The 26,356-nt window shown below is 58.9% G+C and overlaps 2 protein-coding genes across 6 annotated transcripts in view; both read right to left on the bottom strand.

The window, feature by feature from the left end:
• Positions 1-1,792, bottom strand: part of LOC120384944 (alpha-2-macroglobulin-like protein 1) — a 58,996-nt gene extending 57,204 nt beyond the window's left edge. Inside the window, exons 1-2 of the mRNA XM_039504047.1 lie at positions 1,514-1,792; positions 290-479 (exon numbers count right to left, since the gene is read on the bottom strand). Of these exons, the coding sequence (XP_039359981.1) occupies positions 290-479; positions 1,514-1,578 (255 nt within the window). The 5' untranslated portion in view covers positions 1,579-1,792. The remainder of the gene's footprint in view (positions 1-289; positions 480-1,513) is intronic.
• Positions 1,793-14,241: 12,449 nt separating this feature from the next.
• The window catches only part of LOC120385032 (alpha-2-macroglobulin-like protein 1), a 218,429-nt gene continuing 206,314 nt past the window's right edge, over positions 14,242-26,356 (bottom strand). For 2 of the 5 annotated variants that reach the window (XM_039504109.1, XM_039504108.1), the window contains exons 26-36: positions 24,497-24,653; positions 23,187-23,261; positions 22,173-22,329; positions 20,407-20,618; positions 19,937-20,152; positions 19,662-19,786; positions 19,153-19,243; positions 17,189-17,257; positions 16,637-16,739; positions 15,919-15,960; positions 15,052-15,584 (exon numbers count right to left, since the gene is read on the bottom strand). In XM_039504109.1, coding sequence (XP_039360043.1) covers positions 15,550-15,584; positions 15,919-15,960; positions 16,637-16,739; positions 17,189-17,257; positions 19,153-19,243; positions 19,662-19,786; positions 19,937-20,152; positions 20,407-20,618; positions 22,173-22,329; positions 23,187-23,261; positions 24,497-24,653 — 1,282 coding nt within the window. In that variant the 3' untranslated portion in view covers positions 15,052-15,549. Of the gene's footprint in view, positions 14,655-15,051; positions 15,585-15,918; positions 15,961-16,636; positions 16,740-17,188; positions 17,258-19,152; positions 19,244-19,661; positions 19,787-19,936; positions 20,153-20,406; positions 20,619-22,172; positions 22,330-23,186; positions 23,262-24,496; positions 24,654-26,356 lie in introns of those variants that run through there. The other 3 variants (XM_039504107.1, XM_039504106.1, XM_039504110.1) reach the window with 2 other exon arrangements.

Below are 26,356 nucleotides of genomic sequence, written 5' to 3'. Positions count from 1 at the left end.
ATGGGAGGGAGCATGAACCTGGGGCGCTCGGTGGAGTTGGAAGCCAGGGCGCTCTGTGCCCCCCCACCCCATCCCCGCTCCCCCCTGCCTGTCGCTGCTGAGGGATGGGCTCGAGTTCTGTGGCTACAGCTGCCCATTGAGTGACCAGCTCCGTGCCCATGGCCAGTGCCCTGAGCCCTGCTGTGCCCGGGGCCCGAGGCTGGGCTGGGGCTGCAGACCCGGGGATGACGGGCTCCGTGCCCAGGGCCAGTGCCCGGGGCCGTGCCCATGGCTGCGGGCAGGGGCTCACCTGGAAGCGCACGTTCTCGTGCAGACGGGACTCCCGGACCTCTCTCTCCAGCAGGGTGATAGCGCTGGGCCCATCCCCCCTCTCCAGCCGGACGCTCACCCGGACGGTCTCGTTGAGGTCGCTGAGATGAACTGACACCGTCCCCTTGTGCGGGTGGTAGAGCTCGGCTGGGCTCACCACCACATAGTGCCTGGGGAGGGGAAAGCACCGGGCAGTGGGGGAGAGGACAGCCCAGAGCCTCCCCCAGGACCGGGGGTGACTCCCGATTTATGAGTGTCCCCCCTGCTGGGACAGAGCTGGGTCGATGGTGCTGGAGGCTGATTCGTTTCTGTAACCACAGGGCAGGGGCAGGGGCAGGGCAAGGCCCCCCCGCTCCTTCCCCTGCCCCAGCCTGCCTCCCGTGGAGCTGGAGGGGCCCAGGGGGCGCAGAGAGGGGCTCAGTCCCTGTCCATCCATGGCCTCTCGGCTGCTCAGTCTGCCCAGAAGGGAGCAGCTAGTGGGGCTGAGAGTGAGCAGAGACCCCTGTGCACGGCGGGGGGAGGGGGGAGGCTGGTTAGTCTGGGGCTGTGCTGAGCACCTGAGCCCTTTGCAGCCAGTAACCAGCTTAGATACAGCCCCACCCCCACCCCCACCCCCAGCCCAGTCTGCACCCCGGGGCCTCCGCCCGCCCTCGCAGGAACCCTTCGGCGTTTGCACCACTGGGGCACTGCCCGGTTCTCCTGAGACGTTGGTTTAACGCGCTGGGTTCGTCGGTAATTACTGTTCTATTGCACTGGTGCCTAGAGGCCCAGCCCAGCCTGGCCCCCTGCCCTGGGGCTGGACAGACCCGCAGGAAGAGACAGGCCGCGGCCTGAGGAGGTGACAGGCTGGCGGGAGCAGGCGGCCGCAGAGGATCATCACCCCATGGTACAGGGGAGCTGAGGCTCAGAGGGTCGGTGTCTGGCCGGGGGCGCATAGGGCGTCTGTGGCAGAGCCGGGCACTGACCCCAGCTCTCCACACCCCAAGCCACTGCCTTAACCAGAGCCAACCACCCCCGGCGCAGGGAGGGGCAGGACCAGTGGGCCCAGGAGGGACCCAGCGTCAGGGACTGAGCTCCCAGGGGAGAATGGACCTGCCCCATCAGTTTCGGATCCAGCAGCCCCCTCATCGGTGCCCTCGGCTGCTTCCAACCCCCCCGCACCGCCCACCACGCGGACAGACAGACAGACACGGACAGGGCTTACGGCTCTGCCGACGTCCCAGCTGTGAGGTGCAGGAGCAGCAGCAGGCAGGTTACTGGGGCCCCCATTCCTGGGGTGCAGGCAGAGGGGCAGGCACAAGGGGACACACACACGTCACCCCCCTCTGGGTCCTTCTTCCTCCCTCTCCCCCACGCTCTGTGCTGGAGACCAGCCTGCTCTGCCCTGATACAGACTCTGGAGCTGGAGCTTCGCCTTTGATCCGGGGTAAACAAGGGACACGTCAGGTCTCTGGCAGGACTGGGGGACGCAGCCAGGACAATATTTACCCACCACCCCCAGCTGCTGGATTCGAGGCTCTGACAGGTTCTTGCAGCTTGAGTCAGACGATGCTGCCTGGCAAAGGCTCAGAGGAGCCAGGGGGCCCCTTGCATTGGTCACACGGCAGGGCGTGGGACCCCTCTTGGGGTCAGTGGTTGTGCAGTAGCCGAGATGCTGGGAAAGCCCTGGCAGGAGCAGGGGGGAGGAGCTTGCTGAGAAATGAGTTCGTTAAAGTGGGTTCTGGCAGTGACCCCACTACTTCAATGCAAATGAGAAGAACACTGAAGTTGCTGAACACGACTCATGAAAACCCCATTGACGATCGCTTCTAACGTTCCTGCACTGGGACGGCTGGGGATGAAATTTCCATGCTCAGGCTCTGCCTTGGGTTGAATGTTTTTTGTAAACTTTCAGCAAAAACGAGTTGAGGCATTTCTGAGAACACGGTTGGCAGTAGCACAGGTAGCTTTTTCCAGGGCAATCCATTTTCCTGACCATTTTGTTGAGGAGTTCTAGCGCCTTCATGCTTTGGAGCCTGGAATTGAAATCTGGCAGGGGGATTGTGCTAGGGGAAGAGAAGGGTTTTTCCTCTTGCCATGAAAATCCACGTCAATCTAGGCTCTGGCTAGGTTATAAAGTACAGAACGTTGCCATTTGCACATGGTCAGCAGAGTGTCTCAGACTTGTTTCCGAGTCACTGACAACTTGGGAGAAAATGATCTTGAATGGTTATGGATCCCTGTCCTAACCGATACAGCACAAGATGGGGCGTTAGCTGGTGTCTGAGGCAGATCACCAAATCACACGAAGGAACAGGATGAGTGGCTCCTTATGCAGCTATTTATAGAATGTATGAAAAGAAGCTGTGTGATCCTGGGGGATTTCAATGTGAGTGACACATGTTGGCGGTCGGGTGCTGCCGGTACTAAAATGTCTTTGGAATTTCTTATATATTTTCCTAACTCAAAAAGTGTTCCATCCGCCATGGGAGTGTTCTATATGAGCCCTCGCCTTGAGAGATAAAGAGGAGCTGATCACAGAACTAACCATGAATGGTAGCCTAGGTACAGGTGATCCTGACTCGATCATATTTACAATGTGCCAACAGATTAAAGTCCAGACCAGTAGTATTTCCACTCGGTGGTTTGAAAGGGCCTGTTTCACAAAGCTGAAAACAATTATGAGCCGAATCAGCTGGGAAAAGTAATTTAATCAGAAAAATGTGAATGAAAATTGGGAATTATTTAAGAACACTTTACTAGATGTCCCAAAAGCCACAATCAATCAAACTGGTTAAAAAACTGATCTGGCTCAGAGGGCAAATGAAAGCAACTATAAAATATTTTTTAAAATGATGTCTAGCAAAGGGAAGAAAGGAGAAATTGGTGGAAATGAATATAAATCTGGACTGTAGAAACTTGGTAAGGGAAGCAAAATGACATATTAAGAAATCTATGGCCAGCTGAGTTAAGGACAATAAGAGGGAGCTTTTAAAGTATATTCAGAACAAAATGAATCCTAACAATGGAACTGGTCCATTATCAAATCAAATGGCAGAATTATTAACAATAATGGAGATGGGATGCCAGAATGGGAGGGAGGGAGATGGGCAGGGGGTGGTGCCTCGGATGGAATGGTGGTGTGAGGGTGGGGGCTTGGGTAGATGGGGCAGTGTGGGGTGGGACCTCAGGGGGAAGGGCAGTGTGGGGGCAGGGTTTCAGAAAAAAGGTGTGGGATGTGTGTGAGGCAATTGTTCGGTGCTGGTGGCCCCCCTAATTTTAGGGAGCATCTGTCACTCCTGAATGCTGACAAGGCAGAAAGGTTCACTAAATATTTCTGTTCTGCATTTGGGAAAAACCAGATGAAGTTGTCATGTCACATGAAGGGGAGAACACTCGTTCCATTCCACTAGTATCTGGGGGGAATGGTAAACAGCAGCTACCAAAGTGAGACATTTTAAAATCAGCAGCTCCAGATAACTTATATCCAAGAGTTTTAAAAGAGCTGCCTGAGGACCTTGCTGGACCTTTAATGTTGATTCCCAGTAAGTCTTGAACACTGGGGAAATTCCAGAAGACTGGGAGAAAGCTAATGTTGTGCCAATATTTAAAAAAGGTAAATGGGATGAACTCGGTAATTAGAGGCCTGTCAGTCTGACGTGGATCTCTGCCACAATTATGGAGTGGCTGATACGGGACTTGGTTAATAAAGAATTAGAAGAGACTCTCATGATTAATGCCAATTCACAATGGTTTATGGAAATCAGATCCTGTCAAACTAATTTGATATCTTTTTTGATGAGATTATAAGTTTAGTAGATAAAGGTAATAGTGTCAATGTAATTTACTGAGATTTCTGTAAGGCGTTTGACTTGATATCATGTGACATTTTGATTAGAAATCTAGAAGAATATAAAATAACACGGCACAGATTAAATGGATTAAAAACTGGCTAACTGATAGATCTCAAAATGTAACTGTAAATGGGGAACCATCATTGATTGAGGGGATTGCATAGGGATCAGTTCTTGGTTCTGTGCTATTTAACATTGTTATCAATGACCTGGAAGAAAACTTAAACTCATCAGTGATAAAGACTGCAGACAACACAAACATTGGAGGAGTGGTAAATAACGAAGCTGACCGGTCACTGATACAGAGTTCTATGGATCACTTCATACGCTGGGCACAGACAAACAATATGTGTTTCAGTGTAGCTCAGTGTAGATGTTCACATCTAGACACAAAGCACGTAGGCCATACTTATAGGATGGGGAACTCTATTCTGGGAAGCGATGACCGAAAAAGTTTCGTGTGTGTGTGTGGATCGGCTGAACATGGCCTCCCAATGTGATGCTGTGGCCCAAAGGGTTATTGTGATCCTTGGATGCATAAACAGGGTGTGACGGGGCGGGACAGCCCCGCACTGGTACAGCAGGGGTTAACCCTTCCTTGCTAGCAGAGGAAGCCACGCTCAGGAAGCTCTGCTGGGCATGCTCCAACTGGCAGACCGGTATAAAAGCCTGCAGGTCTGCTCAGTCTGGGCTGACCACCGGGGGAGAAGGACGCAGACCGTCAGCTCCTGCGGGAGGAGAGCCAGTGAGCCTGGACCGGGACGTCAGCCGAGCAGAGGCCGTACCGGAGACCCCGGAGAGGGACGCCGGCCGGAGGGGACCTACGGGGAAACCGCTCCCACAACGCCGACGTCCGGCTAGACAGGGTAGGAAGTGACCCAGGGGATTGTAGAGACTGACAGCCTTAAAGCTGCAGTACCGCTCGGCGTGTTGCGGGCGGATCCCCGCCGAGCGGGTGGCAAGGAGAGCTTGCCACAATCAGGGCCCTGGGTCGGGGCTCGGTGGAGAGGGCCAACCCGAGTCCCCCTACCCCACCCCTTAATACCCCGCCCCGAAGGGGGTGTTTATGGACTCCGGCCGCTAGGCCGCGCTACCCCGCCCCGAAGGGGGCGTTTATGTACTCCGGCCGCTAGGCCACGCTGCCCCGCCCCGAAGGGGGTGTTTATGGACTACGGCCGCTAGGCCGCGCTGCCCCGCCCCAAAGGGGGCGTTTATGGACTCCGGCCGCTAGGCCGCGCTACCCTGCCCCGAAGGGGGCGTCTATGGACTCTGGCCACTAGGCCGTAATACGCCGGCTGCCAGGGGCAGACCGAAGGACAAGTGAGTGGCGCGGCGCTAGGCCCCCAGCCCGCCCCTGCCACAAGGGGGTGCTGGGGTGTCAGACCCGTCACAACTGGCACCTGATCAGGGACCTGAACGGGCCTGAGATAAGGCCACAGGACCCAATATGGACCCCGAGAAACTTTTGAAGTGGCTGCTGGAGAATCAGCAGCAGCAGATGGCGCAACAGCAGCAGCAGCAAACTCAGCTGCTCCAGCAGCTGGCGGCCCAGCAGCAGGCACAAGCCGCACAGCAACAGGAACAGCAGCAGCAGCTGATCCGGGAGCTGACAACCCAGCAACAGGTGAACCAGGAGCGGCTGGTTCAACAGATGGCGGCATTAATCGGCCCGGCACCGGGTACGCCTCTAGGGGCCATCAGGGGCAACCCCAGCGAGGGTCTTGGGGGATTACCCGTGCGCCTAGCTAAGATGGGGCCGAGGGATGACCCCGAGGCCTTCCTCGTGACCTTTGAACGAGTCGCGACCGCCGTACAGTGGCCACTCACTCATTGGGCCACGATACTGGCACCCTACCTGACGGGCCCAGCTCAAGCGGCGTACCGGAACTTGGACCCCCAAGACGCACTGGACTACACGAAGGTCAAGGCCGCCATCTTGGACGAAGTTGGCGTCAGCCTGGAGACCTACCGCCAGCGACTCCGCCAGGAACGATACACGCCAGGGGCCAGGCCGCGGGCCGTGGCCCAGTGAATCCGGGACCTCTGTTGGAGGTGGTTGGAGCCGGAAGGGCGGACGGGCGTTCAAGTGGCCGAGATGGTAGCCTTAGAGCAGTTCCTGCAAGCCCTGCCTCCGGGAGGGAAGGAATGGGTGCAACGACACCGCCCCAAGACCCTTGCGGACGCGATTTCCCTGATGGAGGACTACCAGGCAGCAGATGGGGCATTGAAGATCAACCCCCAGGGGGGAGAGCCCGGTGGACGGAGCCCAGGGCAGGCCCGGGGGCCATGTAAGGGGGACGGGGGAGACCCTCGGTGGCATGTCCAGCCCCCCGGAATACCAGTAACCCGGGACCCTAGGGCGACACCCTGAGGAGATATCCCGCGACGACCAGAGGAGGCACCAGTAAGGCCGGGCAGCCCCTGCCACAACCCTATCGAGGAAGGGAGACGGGACCGCTGCTACGAGTGCGGTCAGGTAGGGCACTTCAGGAGGGAGTGCCCGTACATGGATTGCAATTATGGGAAGGTGTTGACGGCGGGTCACCGGGCCCGGGCTTGGGAGCCGGGGAAAATTGTTCTGCCGGTGAAGGTGGATGGGACGTCTGCCTGAGCCTTAGTTGACTCCGGGTGTAGCCAGACGGTTATTCGGGAGGGGCTGATTAAGCCCACCGGCCCCGCCGGGGCCCCCATCCGGCTACAGTGCATCCACGGGGATGTGAAGCCTTACCCGACTGTCTGGGTACAGCTAGAGGCGGCCCAACACCGGGCGCGGTGTCTAGTGGGGGTGGCTCCTAAGTTGGCTTACTCCGTGGTCTTAGGGCATGACTGGCCGGGCTTCACAAACCTCTTGAGGGAAGGGGCTACGCCGCCAGGGAGGAGAACTGGGAAACGGGCTAGGCGACCGGGATTTTTAGGCCAGCCAACGGCCAAGGACCCCCTAGAGGGGCCCTCGGGGAGCTCCGAGAGAGAGGTAAGGAGCCAAGCCCCCACCGAAGCGCCGACAACAGAGGGCCCGGGCTGGCTAGAGGTGGACACCGACTTCCTCGAGGAGCAACGAGGGGATACCACTCTCAGCCGGGCTTGGGAACAGGCGACTAGCCCACCAGGGGAGGAAGACCCACCCCATCGCCAGCCACAAGGGCCCCGATTTGAGATCCATCGGGACTTACTCTATCGGGTGGTACCAGAACCACAGACAAAGGAAGAGCTACGCCAGCTGTTGGTCCCGCGGCGGTTCCGACGGGACTTGCTCCGTCTGGCACATTCGGTGCCGTGGGCCGGACACCTAGGCAGGGAGAAGATGTTGCAAAGGGTGGCCCAGAGGTTCTTTTGGCCGGGTATCCATGCGGAGGTACGAGATTATTGCGCCTCCTGCCCAGAATGCCAGAGAGCCGGTCCAAAAGGTGTACCAAGGGCCCCCCTCGTACCCTTGCCGGTGGTGGGGACGCCTTTTGACCGGATAGGCCTGGATCTCGTGGGACCCCTGGAGAAGAGCGGCACAGGTCATAAGTACATCATGGTGGTGGTCGATTATGCCACATGCTATCCCGAAGCGGTGCCGCTGAGGTCCACCACAGCACCGGTCATTGCTAACGAACTATTGCAGATCTTCACTCGGGTAGGTATCCCGAGGGAAATACTAACGGACCAAGGAACGAATGTGACCTCTAGATTGATGGCAGAGCTGTGCAGGCTGCTGAACATCCGGGCACTAAAGACCTCCGTCTACCACCCCCAGACGGATGGCTTGGTCGAGCGATTCAACGGCACTTTGAAGGCCATGCTGAGAAAGTTTGTAGAGGACGACCCCCGGCACTGGGATAAACTACTCCCCGCACTCCTCTTCGCGGTGCGAGAGGTACCCCAGGCATCCACGGGGTTCTCCCCCTTTGAGCTCCTCTACGGGAGGAGGCCTAGGGGTATCCTCGATCTCCTAAGGGAAACCTGGGAAGAGCAGGAGACCCGTGTTCGAGGGTCGGTGCAGTATATCCTCCATCTGCGGGAACGCCTCCGGGAGCTGGGGACCTTGGCCCGCGAAAATCTGGTTAGAGCCCAGCAGACTCAGGAGGCTCAGTATAACAAGGGGGCCAAGGTGCGAACTTTCGAGCCGGGGGATCGGGTCCTCTTGTTGCTTCCTTCCTCAGAGTCCAAGCTGCTGGCCAAGTGGCAGGGCCCCTTTGAAGTGGTCAGGCGGATTGGGCCGGTCGACTATGAGGTACGGTTGTCCGGGCGAAGGAGGGATACCCAGGTCTACCACGTGAACCTCCTTAAGGCCTGGAGGGACCGAGAGGGCCTGCTGATGGCCCCATACCCGCCAGAGCCGGAGTTCGGGCCGCTGGTGGGAGAGCCCGAGACAGCCGGGACGGCGGACATAGGCCACGAGCTTACCCCAGCCCAGCGGGACCAGGTAGAACGACTGGTGGCGGCGTTCCCCGTGGTTTTGTCGACGCGACCCGGACGAACCACGTTAGCCAACCACCACATTGCTACCGTTCCAGGGCACAAAGTGCGGGACACACACCGCCCGCTCCCCAGGAAGATGTGGGAGACAGTGAAGGAGGAGCTCGGGCTGATGCTAGCCTTAGGGGTGGTGGAAGAGTCGCGGAGTGAATGGCGGAGCCCCATAGTGTTGGTCCCCAAGCCAGACGGGACAGTCAGGTTTTGCATCGACTTCCGCAAGGTAAACGCAATTTCACGTTTTGACGCCTATCCCATGCCCCGGGTGGACGAGCTGCTGGAGCGGCTAGGAAAAGCCGAGTTCATCTCCACCCTGGACTTGACGAAGGGATATTGGCAGATCCCGTTGACGCCGGCCTCACGAGAAAAGACAGCATTTCCAACGCCGTTCGGACTCTACCAATTTATTATGATGCCGTTCGGATTGCACGGGGCCGCGGCTACCTTCCAGCGACTCATGAACCAGGTGCTGAACGCACACAATGAATACGCCGCAGCGTACATCGATGACATTGTCATCTACAGTAGCACTTGGGAGGAACATCTGCAACACCTGACCGAAGTTCTACGGGCATTAGGCGAAGTCGGCCTCACCGCGAACCCGGCGAAATGTCACCTGGGCCAGAAGGAGGTGACTTACCTGGGCTACACGGTTGGCAGGGGAAAGATCCATCCCCTCGTAGACAAGGTGGAAGCATTAAGGACGTACCCTACGCCCACAACCAAGCGGCAAGTCCGGCAGTTCTTGGGGCTGGCCGGGTACTATCGGCGGTTTGTGCCTAACTTCGCCACACTCGCTGCCCCACTGACGGAGTTGACGCGCAGTTCACAACCCCAGAAAGTACGCTGGACGGAAGGCTTCGAAAAGGCCTTTCGCGCCCTGAGCGAACAATTAACACGGGAACCGGTACTAGTTCAACCAGATTTTTCAAAACCCTTTATCCTACAGACGGATGCCTCGGAGGTGGGACTGGGGGCCGTACTGTCACAGGAGGTAGGGGAAGAAGAACACCCGGTCTTGTACCTTAGCCGCAAGCTGTTCCCCCGCGAAACCCGGTACTCCACCATAGAGTGCGAGGCCTTGGCAGTGAAGTGGACGGTCGAAGCACTAAGGTACTATCTATTAGGGAACCCCTTCTCCTTAGTGACCGACCACGCGCCCCTCCGATGGATCAATAGTATGAAGGAGACGAATAACCGGATCATGCGGTGGTACCTGTCCCTCCAACCCTACGCCTTCCGCGTGTCACATCGGCCAGGCAAGGCTCATGGGAACGCGGACTTCTTCTCCCGCATCGTGGAGGAGGAGGGGGAGGCGGGAGTCCAGGGTCAGCCGGGCCCAACAGCTGTCTTAAGGGGGAGGGTGTGTGACGGGGCGGGACAGCCCCGCACTGGTACAGCAGGGGTTAACCCTTCCTTGCTAGCAGAGGAAGCCACGCCCAGGAAGCTCTGCTGGGCATGCTCCAACTGGCAGACCGGTATAAAAGCCTGCAGGTCTGCTCAGTCTGGGCTGACCACCGGGGGAGAAGGACGCAGACCGTCAGCTCCTGCGGGAGGAGAGCCAGTGAGCCTGGACCGGGACGTCAGCCGAGCTGAGGCCGTACCGGAGACCCCGGAGAGGGACGCCGGCCAGAGGGGACCTATGGGGGAACCGCTCCCACAACGCCGACGTCCGGCTAGACAGGGTAGGAAGTGACCCAGGGGATTGTAGAGACTGACAGCCTTAAAGCTGCAGTACCGCTCGGTGTGTTGCGGGCGGATCCCCGCCGAGCGGGTGGCAAGGAGAGCTTGCCACAATCAGGGCCCTGGGTCGGGGCTCGGTGGAGAGGGCGGGCCCGAGTCCCCCTACCCCACCCCTTAATACCCCGCCCCGAAGGGGGCGTTTATGGACTCCGGCCGCTAGGCCGCGCTGCCCCGCCCCGAAGGGGGCGTTTATGGACTCCGGCCGCTAGGCCGCGCTGCCCCGCCCCGAAGGGGGCGTTTATGGACTCTGGCCTGTAGGCCGTAATACGCCGGCTGCCAGGGGCAGACCGAAGGACAAGTGAGTGGCGCGGCGCTAGGCCCCCAGCCCGCCCCTGCCACAAGGGGGTGCTGGGGTGTCAGACCCGTCACACAGGGGAATCTGGAGTAGGAGCAGAGAGGTGATTTTATCTCCGTACAGTATTTGGCCCTGGTGCGACCACTGCTGGAATCCTGTGCCCAGTTCCGGTGTCCATCATTCAAGAAGGATGTGGATAAATTGGAGAGGGTTCAGAGAAGAGCAACGAGAATGACTACACTCTTCAATTTCCCTGGACACACAATAGCAGCTTTAAAGGTAGCCATCCTGCAGTAAAAAAACTTCAGGACCAGACTTCAAAGAGAAACTGCTGAGCTTCAGTTCATCTGCAAATTTGACACCGTCAGCTCAGGATTAAACGAAGACTGTGAATGGCTAGCCAACTACAAAAGCAGTTTCTCCTCCCTTGGTTTTCATACCTCAACTGCTAGAAGAGGGCCTCACCCTCTCTGACTGAACTAACCTCATTATCTCTAGCCTGCTTCTTGTTTGCATATATATACCTGCCCCTGGAAATTTCCACTACATGCATCCAACGAAGTGGGTATTCACCCATGAAAGCTCATGCTCCAATACGTCTGTTAGTCTATAAGGTGCCACAGGACTCTTTGTCGCTTTTACAGATCCAGACTAACATGGCTACCCCTCTGATAAAGGATTAGAAACATGCGTTATAGTGATATCCTCAAGAGCAGAATTTATTAGCTTACCACTGAGATGGCTAAGGGGTGATATGGTAACAGCCTATACATACCTACACGGGGGACAAATATCAGCTAACAGGCTCTTTAATTTAGCAGAGGAAGGTCTAACACGATCCGATGGCTGGAAGTTGAAGCTAGACAAACTGAGACTGGAAATACGGTGAACATTTTAAACAGTGAGCTTAATTTTAAAATCAAGATTAGATGTTTTTTCTACAAGATCTGCTCTAGGAATTATATTTGGGAAATTCCCTGGCCTGACAGGGCCCTCTGGGGCCTCCCACCCCACCCCCAGGTTCACCACCTCTGGGGGTGGTGAACCTGGGGGTGGGGTGGGAGGCCCCTGCCCAGGGGAGAGCGATTCAGGAAGGGGATGAGCATCAGACATCAAGCCTGGGGCCTGTATCCCTTAGATCGGCGTCCATGGAACAGCTCAGGTCTCTGTCACGGCCAGTCCTGGCATCACAGAGCCCAATTCTGCCCTCGGTCACAACTGGGCATCCCGAGACAGCCCCAGCCAACGACCCAAACAGGCTCCGCAGCCCCAGTGGGGTCTGGGCACAGCTGCGGGAGCATCTCCCAGAGCAGCATTCGCCCCCCGGAAATCAGAGCTGGTACCAAGCGACTGGGGACAGCGCGTCCTGCCCCTCCCAACCCGGCCCTGGCCCCGGTCACTGCCGGGCTTTCCCAGGGCTGATTGAAATGAGTCAGGGGGTGGGTCTGCAGCGCCCCCTGCTGACCAGGTGAATGGCTCTCACGGTGAGGACACGCCTGGCGGTGCCCAGCGGGAGCCCATCACTGCTGGGGAGATGGCGGGAGCCACGTTCTCTGATGGCCGCTGAGGGCCCAAGCGAGTGGCAGGGGGAGTGGGGCACTCGGTGAGTGTGGGTCACAGCGACACAGCGCTGGCCTGAGAGACAGAGCAGCCATGGACTCTCCAGAGCAGCCCCACTGCTGCTCCCTGAGGGTTGGCAGGTTTAGCTCCTTCCCATTACTGCTTCTTCCAGAGGCTGTTCGCTTCCAGCCTTTCTGGCCAGAGCAAAGAGAGAGAAGATCCCCCAGGCGGAAGTGTGGGGCAGGAGGCTGCTAACGGAGCTGACACAGAATCGCTGGGTGGCTGTTAATTGGGGCAGTGGGAGGGGGCTCGTCTGCACCCCAGGGATGGGTCCGGCCCCATCATATGGACCAGTCTCCTCAGGGCATGTTAGCGAAACGCAGCAATGACACCAGCTAGGGAGGAGCTGTGAAGAGCAGGGGGGACAAGAAATTACCCGACGGGAGCTGGCCCGAGCAGGGGGATGGGCAGGAAATAAGAAAAACACGATTCAGCTCAGAAACTGACGCTAAGACGCCAGGGCCAAGAGAACCCGACCCAGCCGGGTCCAGCCAGGTTTGAACGCTGCCTCCTCCCGAGACATTTCCCCTCCGTCAGGGCTTTCTCCCCACAGGCCCCACGTGCCCAGCTGTATCTCAGGCTTCACCACCTCCACTGTGGGCCTCTCCCACCTTGCTCCCCGGCCCTGGGAGCCTCCTGTCTACCAAGGGACCCCATAGGGCCTAGAGAAAACGGCTCCATCCCCACATGCCTCCCCCGCCACACAGAGACTGAAGAGACTCCAGGAACCTGGGGGGATCCACAATTGGAGCAGAGGGTCCCCGTAAAGGGAAAACAGCTGGTGGGACACGACCCCTGGGGGCTGCGCAGGGACCCACTGCTCTCTTGCGCTGTCTCCGTTTGATCTGCTCTGCGGTTTTCAGCTGCGTCTCCAAGGCTCAGGTCGTGCTGAGCCAGCCCTGGGTCTGACACATTCCATCTGAATTCCGTCTCCAGGCTTCACACCGCAGTGTCCAGTATATGCTGAGCCTGCAACGTCCCTCTGTGTGTTTGAACCTTCAGCACAGGCTGCTACTCCTTGAGCCACGGCCATGGCATTACGTTAAGCAGCAGCAGGAGCAGGTTGTTGTCCTGGGTGGGTGATGGGCTATTTGGCTCAGTGGGCCGGGTGGGACAGAGGTCCTGCTCCATGTGATCGCCCAGAGGTGCCATGGGCCACTGGAGCCATGGTCTGTGCCCAGGGAGGGAAGCCCACACCTCTTGCTAGAGCAGCTCCCACTTGTTCCCAGGACAGGAGCTGGCGCTGCTGCTTTGGGGGTGGCAGCAGGAGGTGGCACTGTGGGTGGTTCGAGCTCAGTGTGATTTGGGCAGGAACACAAGTGCCGGAGGGGAAATGGGGATTGTTCTGAACAGTTTATGTCAGTGGTTCTCCCTCCACCTGTGGCCCGAGGACAAACAGGGGCTGGCAAACTAGGTCTAAGGAGTCTGCGAAAGGCCATAGTTCCCACAGAACAGTGGTTTTCACCCTGTGGTCTGCAACCCCCTGGGAGTCCACAGACTCTAAGATTTCCAAGGGGGTCCGCACCTCCCTTCGAAATGTTATAGGGGTCCCCAATGGAAAAAGGTAGAAAGCCCGGGGTTCCTATCTAAACAATATCTAAATGGAATCTGATGGAACAAAGAAAAGCCAATTCTCCAGCCTGAGGGCTGAATATCAAAGACCCGCTGTAAACAATGGCGGGTGAGAGCATCTCAAAGAAAAGACTGGGAGAGAATTTTATCATGGAAAGGGTCAGGCAGCTGAAACAGAGGGGCTGCTATTAGCTCCACCTATAAACATCACTGGGAACAGGAATTAAATGCCACCAGCTCTGTTAGTGTAACGTTATGGCTACAGAAGCCAGGCCCGGGCAAAGAGGAAGAGAAATGCCTTTTTGTGACTGCCCCGGCTGCACACAGGACAATACCGTCTTTCAATACGGGAGCACTTCCTATTCCCCAAATACTAAAGTCCAGTTCTCCTGCCCCCTTAGACAGGTGCAGCCCTCTGGGACGTATTTCTTCCATCCTTTCCCACTGAGACTGAGCTTGTGGTTGTGACTCTTTGGTGAATCTTTCACACACTGGCCCTGGGGAAAGCCCCTGCACCTACAAACTGCATCAGGTGCCTTTAACATCTGCACAAAGGAAAAGGAGCTTCCTGCTTGTAAAGGGGACCTGCAAAGAGTTCTTGCTTCTTTACAATGGATAGGGAGGGTCTGAACGGTCTATGGATTTATTTTTCTTGCTTCCTATTTACCTACTTCCTAAGTAGCAGGAATGTCGAGTCTGATCTGCCCTGGGGTCTCTGGAGGACTGGCTGGGCATCTCACAGCATGTACACTAGGCTCTCACACCTTGGTTGACTGGGGATAGACCTGTCACAGAGATCGCCTTTCCCCACAATGGTCATTGGTCCGTGGAATTAAACAGATAGTAACAAAACATACCAAAAAAACCAAAACCAAGCGAGAGTTGTAAGGAGTCGGACAAGCCATTCCTCCCTCTCTCAGGCCTTCGCTTTTAAAATCAATTTAGTTCAACCCATGCAAGCTGGTAGAGGTGCTCCTGTCAGGCTGAGAGAAGAGTTGATTCTGGTTTAGCTTCAGTTCCTAATTGATTGAACCTAAACTAAAACAACCTCCGCCACACCACAATAAGTGCATCCACACTGGGGTTTTCACGGGGTAAGTAAACTGGTTTCAAAACTAACTTCAGTTGAACTGGTTCATTTTCATGTAGACGTGTGTAACAAGGGCAGCTCTGCCAGGCAGGTCTGGAATCCGGGGAGCTGTCGCTGACACTGCCCGACCCAGGGTTAAAGCCAAACCCCACAGCAATGACCGAAGGGCTGGGGAAGGGGACAGAGCCACGATCCCAGGATCTGGCTGCTCTAAGGATGCACAGGAGCCATGTGAGGAGCAGCAGCAGGGCAGGCACAAAGCGACAAAACAGCCTCACAAACAGGTGGGTTTTTCTATTTTGTTTTACGCTGAACCTGCTGCTCCAGGCAGGACGGGAAGCAAACCCCAGGGGTCCCCACTGCAGTCACTGGTCACAGCGTGTGAGAGACAGCTGGGATCACACGGGCTGGTCTGGGGGCTGAGAGATGGGAGAGCAGGTGGGATGTTTGCAGAGCGAACGGGGAGGCGTTGGCTGAAGAAGGTGCTAAGGGGGATAGTGAAGCTGGTTCGGGGAAGAGAAGCAGCTGAGACGAGGCCTGTCCGTGCCCCCCTGATCCTGGGGTGTCAGCTGCCGGCGCGGGGCTCTCGGGATGGGAGGGGAGGGGCCTGCCCAGCAGGGGTGGGGGCTTCAGCGGGAATTTTCCATCGTGTCGGCGTCAGGGGCTTTAAACAAACACAAACATCCCCTGAGACAGGATCATAATCATCCCCGAACACCCGGCAGACAGCTGTGGACACGGCCCCCCAAAACTCTCCCACCCCCTGATAAGACTCTCCCCTCAGAGTCACCCCCTGCCTTCAAGACAGATTCCCTTGTGCCCCACATAGACCCTCCCCCCCCGAGGTCTCTCCCCACACACACATGCTCCTGGTGGGTTCCATGCTCCCATCTCCCCCTCCTTTCCGTCTACAACACACACACACCTCTCCGGCCCATGGACTCCCCCACCCACAAAGCTGTAGGGACTGGAGTTGTGTGCGGGTGCATCACACCTACCTGAGCCGCAGGGGGCGCTGTACTCAGCCTCTGTGTGTTCACCTGCAACAGCAAGGGATGTAAGGAATGGAGGAGAGATCCAATGGGGGGATGAGAACCCCTCCCCCATCCCACACACGCAGAGTCTGTTCCCACAGCCCCAGGGGATCCCTGCTGTAGGTCTGAGCCCTAGAAGGGAGTGGGAGGTCGCCCCCAGCTGTCTGAGTGGGGCTGTGCGCTCTCTCCCATCCCCCATCTCCAAGTAAGTCAGACAGGCCCAAAAATCACCACTGAGTCACCCCTGAAAACACCCAGGGAAACAGTCCTGCCACCTCCTAGCCCAGCACAAAGGATTCTGGGGGTGTCTGAGGAGCTGGATGGCAGGGGAAATGTAGGGGGCCCTGAAGGGGCGGGACTCGCCTGCTCCTGCTGGGACCGCCCCAGTTACACCAGCTGCACCCTCCCCACTAGCCCGACGAGCACACGGTTCCTGTGTCCCTCACGGTGAGCGACCCCACAGACCGAACGCGGGAAGGCTCTGACCTGAGTGGGATTTATGGAAATGGGGCACTTGGATCCTGGGGAGATTTCAGTGACCCCACGCCCTGAGTGTGACACAGAGCCCAGGAGAACAGCTGTAATGGGGGTGGAGCAAGCGTAGGACATGCCCACCCAGCCAGACTGTGCCACAGAGCCTAGCGAGTAGCTGTAATGGGGGCGGATCTCGGGCGGGACTCACCCGTCTCGTAGTAATCGTACAGTCTCACCGGGGCTGCTCTGAGATTCTTCACAGGGAAATCCTGCTCCAGGGAGAAGGTGAAACTCGCCGCCTCCTTTGTCAGCTACCGAGAGAGCGACAGAGTGAGCGCCTGGGCTGAACGGCTGCACTGGCAGTTCGAAGCCCCTCCTCCCCGAGGCTCGGCCTGGCCCAGCCACTTCCCCCTGCCCCTGCGGCCTAGAGCAGTGAGAAAATGGTCCCCCCGAATCTCTGTTCCACCCCCCTGCAAAATGTGACCCCCTTTCATCACACTCAGGGCCCAGTTCCAGCCTCCCCAACCCTGAGCTCCCCATCGCTCCGTTCACGGCCCTCCCTGGGGTTTGGCTGCTCTGGTCCCATCTCCTCATCCCTTATGGAAACGGGTCACTTGGAACCAAGGGAGATTTCAGTGACCCCTCGCCGTGCGTGTGACACAGAGCCCATGAGAGCAGCTGTAATGGGGGTGGAGCCAGGGCAGGACACGCCCTCCCCATTCACACCAGGCTGCCGGAGCCCTGGGCTACCCGCACTCACCTGGTCCAGATAGAGCGTCACCTGGTCGTTCTGCACCTCCAGCCTCTTCACCAAAAGCTGCTTCTCCAGCTAGGAGCAGAGGGAGGAAACGGCTGAGTCAGGAACGGAGAGAATCATAGAATCATAGAATTCAAGATCAGAAGGGACCATTATGATCATCTAGTCTGACCTCCTGCTAGATGCAGGCCACATAAGCCGATCCACCCACTCCTTTAGCAAGCGACCCCTGCCCCATGCTTCGGAGGAAGGCGAAAAACCTCCAGGGCCACTGCCAGGCTGGGGCTGGAGGCTGGGGCTGGAGTCACTGCTCTGCTGGGGGCTGGGACATGGGGCACCAAATGCCCCCATGGCCGAGGGGCCTGGCTGCCACCCCCCATGCCAGTCACACCTGAGCACTGGGTGTCCGCTGGGGGAGAGGTGGGAGTCAAGATGTAAGCAGAGTCAGGATGAGCCCCACCCTGACATCTGGTGGTAAATTATGGGGAGTGCGGAAAGAAGTTTCAAGTGTTTGCATTGGCATTTCAGTTATTTGCATTGGCACTCCCACCCCACTTAGCATACAGCACAGAAGCTTGGGATGGTTATTTTCACAGTGGTGGGATCCCCAATTTCGTTGTTATTGGGGCAGGAGGAACAAAATGTTGTCATCCTGATTAAGTAAATGAGTAACTACAAAACTGTCTTATGATAGAGGGTTTCATTATCAACTAAATAGCACTTGCTAGACAAGGGACATGGGTTCCAAAACCCATTGAAAAGAGAGAGGCTGGGGACAGAGATCTGTACTTGGTGGTATAGGTGCCTTGTGTGAGCCAGAAGCACCAGTTCCACCTATGCTTCTCTCCACTTTGGAATGTCAGAGTTAATTTTTCATTCCCTTAAGAATCTAGATACAGGTCACTGAGCTGAATTCACTGGCACTGGGACTCCCCTACTATGAGCTAGAATCACTAAGAGCTGAAATCACTGAAGAGCTGGACTTGCTGAGCTGAGAGCACTGAGTACTGTGCTAATGAGTGGGGGAGCCTGAAGCAATACCATGGAGCAGAGCAGCTGGCAGAGCGGAGTGGAGCAGTTTGTGCAGCCACTGGGTGAGTGGAGCCGAGCAGCTTGCGAGGACGGCCGGAGCAGATCACAGGACAGGTGGCGGACCAGAGCAGCTGGCAGAGCGGAGCAGCCACAGAGCCAGCGGAGCTGTTTGCGGGGACAACTCGTGGAAGCAAAACCCCACGAAGAGGCAGGGCAGTTGGCCCCGAACCACGTAAGGTGCCCCTTTCTACCCAGGCTGGGGAGGGGGACCTCTGCAGAGAGACTCTTGAACTCTGAGGCTGCACTGACCCGGGACAGAGACCTTTGGATTGTGGGACTTTTGGGACTGTGGGTGATTTGGGGGTTGCTGGACTCAAGGGCCCAGAGAGAAGGACACAGCCCAATTTGCTGGGGTGGGTCTTTGCTCATGGTTTGACCTATGAACTCTAGTTGAGGTATTTTCCCAATTTAATGCTTGTTGTTTATCTCATGTGATTAAACCTTTTCTGCTACACCAAGAGTCTGTGCTTGCGAGAGGGGAAGTATTGCCTCCTCGAGGTGCCCTGGGGTGTGTGTAAGATTTTCCCAGGTCACTGGGTGGGGGCTCGAGCTGGTTTGCATTATGTTGTGGGGAAGGGACTCCTATGTATTGAACCCAGCCCTTGCTGCTATCGTTTCAGCCTGGCAGAGGGGTTACATAGACATGGGCATTGTGTTGTAGGGGGAGATAAGCAGGGTCAGGACCTGCTCAGTGACTGGATAGGAGACCCAGGGCTGCCCAGTGCCCCGGGGCAGGGCTCTGCAGGAGAAGCTCGCCCTGGGGGTCAGAGCTGCAATCTGTGCTCTCCTGGGGGTCTGGGCTCTCCCCCATGGATCAACCCCTGGTTTCATGCTGTGTGACTGGCCCAGCCTGTTCTCCTCCCTGGGAAGCTCACCTGCCGCAGGGAGCTCTGGACGGGGATGTAGCCGGACGGCAGCTTGGCCTCGATGATGGCCATGTTGGTGGCTGGACGCTCCCCGCTGTACCTGCAACAGGAGCCGTGCGCTCAGGTCAGGGTTTGCCCTGGATACAGACTCCAGGGGGTGGAGGGGGAGGGGAGGCCTCCCGTCCTCTCAGCCTGCAGGCATCTCTAATGCCTCTGCCTGCTCTGGGCTGTGAGCCCCGCTAGCCCCCGGCCAGCCCTGAGCTGCCCAGCAAGGGGCCCGGCCCCAGGAGCTGCTTGGGAGCCGACTGTCCATTAGATCAGCCCCGAGACCAGCCCTTTAGCCCCTGGCACATTCCAAGGGGCCCCCGCCTCTGCCCCGAGCCCTGTGGGGGGATGGCTCCCCCGGCGATCGATTCCTGCAGTGGGGCGGCTCTGCCCTGGCCATTTCCCCAATGCTTTGGGCCTGCCCCTGCCCCTGGGCGCTCGGACCCAGCGGGGGTGGGGGCTGGGGCTCATACCGGGCGTGCAGCACAAGGCTGAAGCGGGATGTGGCGTTCTCGGTGCACTCCTTCGGTTCCGTCTCCACCCGCAGGTCAAAGGTCGCGGCGCTCTTTGGGGGCGGCATGTTGTAGCGCAGAGTCAGCTGGGAGACAAGCAAGAGGGTTGGGGCAGAGCCTGCTGCCTCTGCCACCGCAGATCAGAGCCTGGGCCCAGAGCCAGGCGCCGTGGGGCAGGGTAAGGGCACAGCCAATCACCGCTGGGCCGGCTGGGCCCCAGGGGCTCCTGCACTCACCTGCACAAAGACACAGCCCTTGCCGCTGGCCCGCACCGTGTACTGCCCGGGGATCTCCTGCAGGGCCGCTCGCTGCAGCACCAGCCGGTTGGCGTTGTCCACGTGGAATTGCTGCCGGGCCCCGGCCTGGGAGCTCACCGTCACCGACACAGCCCCGTTCGCGCTGTACGTCAGGGCTGCGTATTTGGCCAGGGCCTGCAGGGCCACCACCGTGTCCTGGGGAGGAGAGTCACCGAGCTGCTGTCATGCTCTGGGGAGAGGAGCCCAGCTCAGACTCACTGCAGCAGGATCGGGACCCACCGGGTCGCTGACACTGGGACCCCGGCTCCCAACCCCTGAGGGCAGGGGGCTCTGCACACAGGACTCCCTCTCCCAGGAAGGGTCCCAGCTCAGCTGCGGAGCTGCAGCTCTCGGGAGCCCCTTCCTGCACCAGGGCCCCAGCACTGGTTTGCCGAGGGCAGGGGTGTTACCTGCGTGGAGGCGAAGCCCCCGTAGGGGTTCTGCTGCTTGCTGAGCCAGCGGACGATCTGGGCGGCGGTCGCCATGTCGGCAGCAGACACGTTGGGCAAGGAGAGATAGGCCAGGAGCACGTAAGCCGTCATCTCCACCTCCGCCGACGGGGCCTGGTTCCCATAGGGGCTGGGCAGGGCCTTCACCTTCCTCTGCCAGTGGAGCTGTCCCCCTAGGAGAGGGGCCGAGGGAAGGGCAGCCCCACGGCTGCAGTTACAACACAGTGGGTCACCTGTTTGCTTTCTAAAGGGGCCCCAGGTGCTTCCCAGGCCAGAGGGACGCCTGCTCCCCACTGAAAGCAGCCACCTCTGGGGCAGGACACGGCAGGTGATTCACAGCGCACAGGAGGGCTACACAAGTGTAACACGACACCTCTGGGTGGGTCGTCAGCAGGGATTGAACCCTGGATCTCTGACTCGAAACCCCTGAGCCTCTGCTGCCCGAGCTTCAAGCTGAGCCCAGGAGGCTCGCCAGCTCCAGGCACCCGCTAACGCTCTCTGGGGTGCAGTCACTAGAGGGGGGCAGAGATCCCCTGTGTTAGTTTGGCCCCTGCCCAGAGCCAGACCCAGGCAAAGGGCAGGGGGCAGAGCTGATGCCGGGTTAACACCCCTCTCCTGAGTGATCCCTGGGGCCTTGAAGACGGGACCATCACCCGAGGGCTGTTTCAGTCCAGTGTCCAACAGGCCCTCAGTGCACCCCTAGGAGCACAGCTCAGTCTGAGATCGAATGGGGCCGAGGAGACACACAGAGATCACTGGGGCGTGTTCATGATGAGTGTGAGGGCCCCAACCTGGGACTCCCAGCGCCCCCTGGCCTCATGCCGAGGGCTCCTTCAGCTCAGCACCGACACGGGGCAGCGCCACCTCCTGCGTGCCCAGCCGTGCTCCCAGAGGGCCTCAGGCCTCCCATGGGACCTTCTGCCCTATGGGGAGCTGGCCCCAGGCTGCATCGCTCAGAGCACCACAAACCCAAGGGCATCTGTGCAGGGACAGGCTGGGGGAACTGGAGCTGGGGGATGGGCAGCCTCCCATGGGTCCATGGGGGGCACATGGTGCAGACCAGGGGGCACCCAGAGATCTGATTCCCTGTACAACCCCCTCTCCCAGAGACGGCAGGGCCTAGCGAGCCCTGGCCCAGGGCAGACTGTCCCCTCCCAGCATTAGCCAGGCCAAGCCGAGAAGCCTCAGGCAGGGAGTCCCCAGCTGGGATGTCCCCAACACAGGATGGGGGCTGGGATCCTGCGGCATCTCCCCAAGGCTCGGTTACGCTCCGTTCCCCTGGGAGCTGCCTACGCAAGGCCCTGCCCCACGGCTCGGAGCCCACTGGACCCGTTACGCTCCTGGCCCCGGGCGCTTTAGAGGGCTGGGTTGGAACACGGGGCTTTGCCCCTCTAGGCTCTCAGCTCCGATCCCCCCAGGCTGGCAGCGACCCAGCCTCGCCCCCCTTCGCTCCGTGCGCTGGGCCCTGGGAAATGGCAGGACGATCTCACTCCAGCTCTGAGGGGAGAAGTGTCCCCACGACAGAGCCCGGTGCATCGGCCCCTCGCTGGCAGCCTCAGCAGAGACCACGGACTGACTGGGCCATGGAGACCCAGCTCCCCTGCCAGGCTGAGGAGGCCCCGGGGCAGGGGGCCCCTGGGTGGGCAGGGCCGTGGGGGGCAGCTGGCCCTGCCCTGGGCCCAGAGGCCGGCAGCGAGGGGAGCACTAGAGCGAGGTGCTGCCGGTACCGGCGCTGATGCTGTGCTGGGTCAGGCGCTGCAGGAGGGCGTCCCGCAGCTCAGTGCTCCCCGCCAGCCCGAAGGCGTAGGCCAGTAGCGCCTGCGTGTAGAGGTCGTTGGTGCTCGACTCCCGGAGGCACTGGAGAGCCCTGGTCACCGTGGGGTCCTGGGACGGGGGAGACACCGAACAGACTCCCCATCAGGCTGAGCTGGCCAGAGGAGACGCCCCGCGCCTGGGTGTGTCCCCCGGCACCCACCCCCTGGGGCCCTAACACACCCTCCCGCAAGCCTGTCGTCACCTCCCCCGACTCATCCCCCCACCGCCACCCACAGCCTGTGCCCCACAAACCTCGCCAGACTCCCTCCCCTGAGCACTAGACACCGAACAGACTCCCCGTCAGGCTGAGCTGGCCATAAGAGACCCCCTGCGCCTGGGTGTGTCCCCCGGCACCCACCCCATGGGGCTTTAATAATGTTCCACCAGGCAGAGAGCTGTCACCCATCTGTTGCCACTGCCACCTGTGCCCTGGGACCAGCTTGCCCAAGCCATGCCCTGATCCCCCAAGAGCCAGACCCAGATCCAGAATCTGGCCAAGTCGCTGAATCTTTCTGATTCCCCGACCCACTGTCCCCATCCCAACCTCTCCTTGACCTGCCTCCCAGTATCAACTCCTCTCCCCACTGCCTCCAACAGCACCCCAAATCCCTCCCTGGTACCAACCCCCCACAGCTCCCCCATCCCACCCCAAATCCCTCCGTGGTACCAACCCCCCACAGCTCCCCATCTCACCCCAAATCCCTCCTGGTACCAACCCCACAGCTCCCCACCTCACCCCAAATCCCTCCCTGGTACCAACCCCTACAGCTCCCACCTCACCCCAAATCCCTCCCTGGTGCCAACCCCAGCTCCCATCTCACCCCAAATCCTTCCCTGGCACTAACTCCCCCCTCACTGTCACCAACAATCTCCAATTCCCCCCCAGCTGCCGGCCCCTCCCCTGGGACAGCCGGGCTTGGCCTCACCGTGAGTGGCTGCCCCAGCTCCAGCAGCGCTGCCGTGATATACGCTGAGAGAGAGAGCTTGTCCACCACGCCGCCCTGCAGGGGATGGAGACACCGGGAGCTGGCTCAGACAGAGCTGCAGGGCATGTTGCCAGGAGCAGGTGAGCCGCTGCCCAGGACAGGCCCATTGGGACAGAGACGACCCGGCTCCAGCGCTCCGAGTGGCTGGATTTGGGTCCTGCCTCCTGCTGGGTCCTGCCAGGCCCATCTGGATCCTGAGCAGCTGCCCCCAGTTGTAGCAGCCACTCACTGTGGCAGTGAGTTCCACAGCTTTGTTATAGGGAGAGGCGGTAGCTGATCCATTTTCAAGGCTGTATAAAATTTCAGCACAAAATCCTATCTGATCCACCCTGGAACCAGAGGTTGGGAAGTTGGTTTGAACTGACATTTGCCAGTTTTCCTGTGAAGACCAGGGGCCGTTTCTGGGAGGCTGAGGGATTTGCCCCTCACTGGGCAAGTTCCTGCTCATTAAATAGTCCCCCTGTGCAGGAATCTGGACTTGGCCTAAGATTTGTCTCCTTCTTGCTCCCAAAACAGCCGGGTACAGCCCTTGCCCCTCCCGGAGAGTCCCAGCTTCCTGCAAACTCAGGGGCAGTGGCAGGAATTGGGCTGTGACTCGAGCTGGGTGGGAATTTCCTGCTGAAATGATTTCTCGACAGACTATGCAGTTTCCACAAAACCAAAACTCTGCAGGAAAATGTTACTTTTGCTGAAATGTTTTGATTTCTGTTGGGAAAATGGAAACGCAACATTCTGCAGTGAGGCAGTAGGGCCCAAATCACAGCCTCTCGGGTTGGCGACCTGAACTGAAACCTTCCACTGCGAACCGGTTCAACATTCAGCTGGACTGGCCTCATGCCCCCGCTCCCCCATGGACTCGGCTCCTTCGGACTACATCTCCCATGATGCACTGCAACCGCCCTTCTGACTGAGCCGCGTGGGGAGTTGTGGGAGTCACATGACTTCAGGGCTGGGCTGGGCCCTGCCCGTCAGGGTTTCTGTGCCAGGCAATGAGTGTGGGGTCTGCTTGGTGCCCGCGGGGAGACTGGGTTGTGCAGGAGCCGGGGACGCTGGGCCAGGGCTGCTCCCTCGTTCGGTGCAATAACTCGCTGCCCCGGCCGTTCCAGCCTTTCAGCCGTTGCTAAAAACCCAGGGAAATTCCTCAACCCGAAACAGGTCACAACAACCAGCTGCCCTGAGGGGCCCCCATCCCCTTCCCCAGCTTGTCCCCCCCTCCCCCATCCCATCAGCCCGTGCCCCCAACCTCCCACCTGCAGGGCGTTGTTCAACAGCTTCCCCACACTGCGGAAGCAGCCGGTCTTCCGCTGACGGCGCTGCAGCCACCTTAGGGCGTCTTCTAGGTGCTTCTCGTCGATGGAGATGTAGGGCCTGGCCTGGCCAAAGGACTTGAGAACGAAGGCCGTCAGCCTGGGCAGGGAGAGACCCCGTGAGAGGGACACTCTGCAGGAGATGCTGCGGGCCAGGAGGGAGGTGCGTGGGGGATGGGGCTGGGGGGTCACCATTGTGGGGGTGAGCAGAGCTGTCAGGGGAGCCCAGAACGGGAATGGGGGTGTGATGGCGTAGGGACCATCTGTGTGGGGGATGGGAGAGCCGGGGATGACTTTAGGTGAGAAACAGGACCTGAGCCACTAATCTGAGCCAGGCAGGGGGGAGGGGTGTCAGCACCTTTGCCTGGGAAGCTGGACAAAAGAAGGGGCCTGCTGGAGGGAGTTAGTTCAGTTTCGGTTTTGGGCTGGGTGGTGGAAAAGACGGTTACTCACCGTAGTAACTGGTGTTCTTCGAGATGTGTTGCTCCTATCCATTCCAGTTAGGTGTGCGCGCCGCGCGTGCACGGCTCTCCAGAACATTTTTACCCTAGCAACTCCGGCGGGCCGGCTGGGCGCCCCCTGGAGTGGCGCCGCTATGGCGCTGAATATATACCCCAGCCGGCCCGTCCGCTCCTCAGTTCCTTCTTGCCGGCTACTCCGACAGTGGGGAAGGAGGGCGGGTCTGGAATGGATAGGAGCAACACATCTCGAAGAACACCAGTTACTACGGTGAGTAACCGTCTTTTCTTCTTCGAGTGATTGCTCCTATGCATTCCAGTTAGGTGATTCCCAAGCCTTACCTAGGTGGTGGGGTCGGAGTGAGACGTGGCAGAGTGTAAGACTGCTGAGCCGAAGGCTGCATCGTCTCTGGATTGCTGCACCAATGCGTAGTGGGAGGCGAAGGTGTGGACAGAAGACCAGGTGGCCGCTCTACCGATGTCCTGGATGGGGACATGGGCCAGGAAGGCGGCCGATGAGGCGTGCGCTCTCGTCGAGTGAGCGGTGAGGCGGCATGGTGGCACGCGAGCAAGCTCGTAGCATGTCTGGATACATGCCGTCACCCAGGAGGAAATCCGCTGCTAGGAGACCGGCTCGCCTTTCATGCGGTCGGCAACTGCTACAAACAGCTGGGTCGAATGCCAGAAGGGTTTCGTCCGCTCGATGTAAAAAGCGAGGGCCCTGCGGACGTCCAGGGTGTGAAGCTGTTGTTCCCGAGGGGAGGCGTGCGGCTTCGGGAAGAAGACCGGGAGGAAGATCTCCTGGTTGAGGTGGAAGGCCAACACCACCTTAGGGAGGAAGACCGGGTGTGGTCAAAGCTGCACCTTGTCTCCGTGGAAGACGGTGTATGGTGGACTAACCGTTAGAGCATGGAGCTCAGAGACTCGTCGCGCTGATGTAATTGCGATGAGGAAGGCTGTCTTTCAGGAGAGGTAGAGCAGAGAGCACGTGGCCAGAGGCTCAAAGGGCGGTCCCATAAGCTTGGCCAGAATGAGGTTTAAATCCCAGGTCGGGGCAGGACGCCGCACCGGTGGGTACAAGTGGTCCAGGCCTTTAAGGAAGCGGGAAACCATCTGGTTGGAGAAGATGGACCGACCTCCCATAGATGGACGAAAGGCGGACACTGCTGCCAGGTGTACCTTCAAGGAGGAGACCGCAAGACCTTGCTCCTTAAGGTACCAGAGGTAGTCCAGGATGGTAGGGACAGGGACTACGAAGGGATTGAGGCCTCGTTGGTCACACCAGAGCGCGAACCGCTTCCATTTCGCAAGGTAGGTGGAGCGAGTGGAAGGCTTTCTGCTCTCT

This window comes from Mauremys reevesii, linkage group 17, assembly GCF_016161935.1.
Source record: "Mauremys reevesii isolate NIE-2019 linkage group 17, ASM1616193v1, whole genome shotgun sequence".
Taxonomy (NCBI): Eukaryota; Metazoa; Chordata; order Testudines; family Geoemydidae; genus Mauremys; species Mauremys reevesii.
This window is presented reverse-complemented; position numbering and strand designations above follow the sequence as displayed.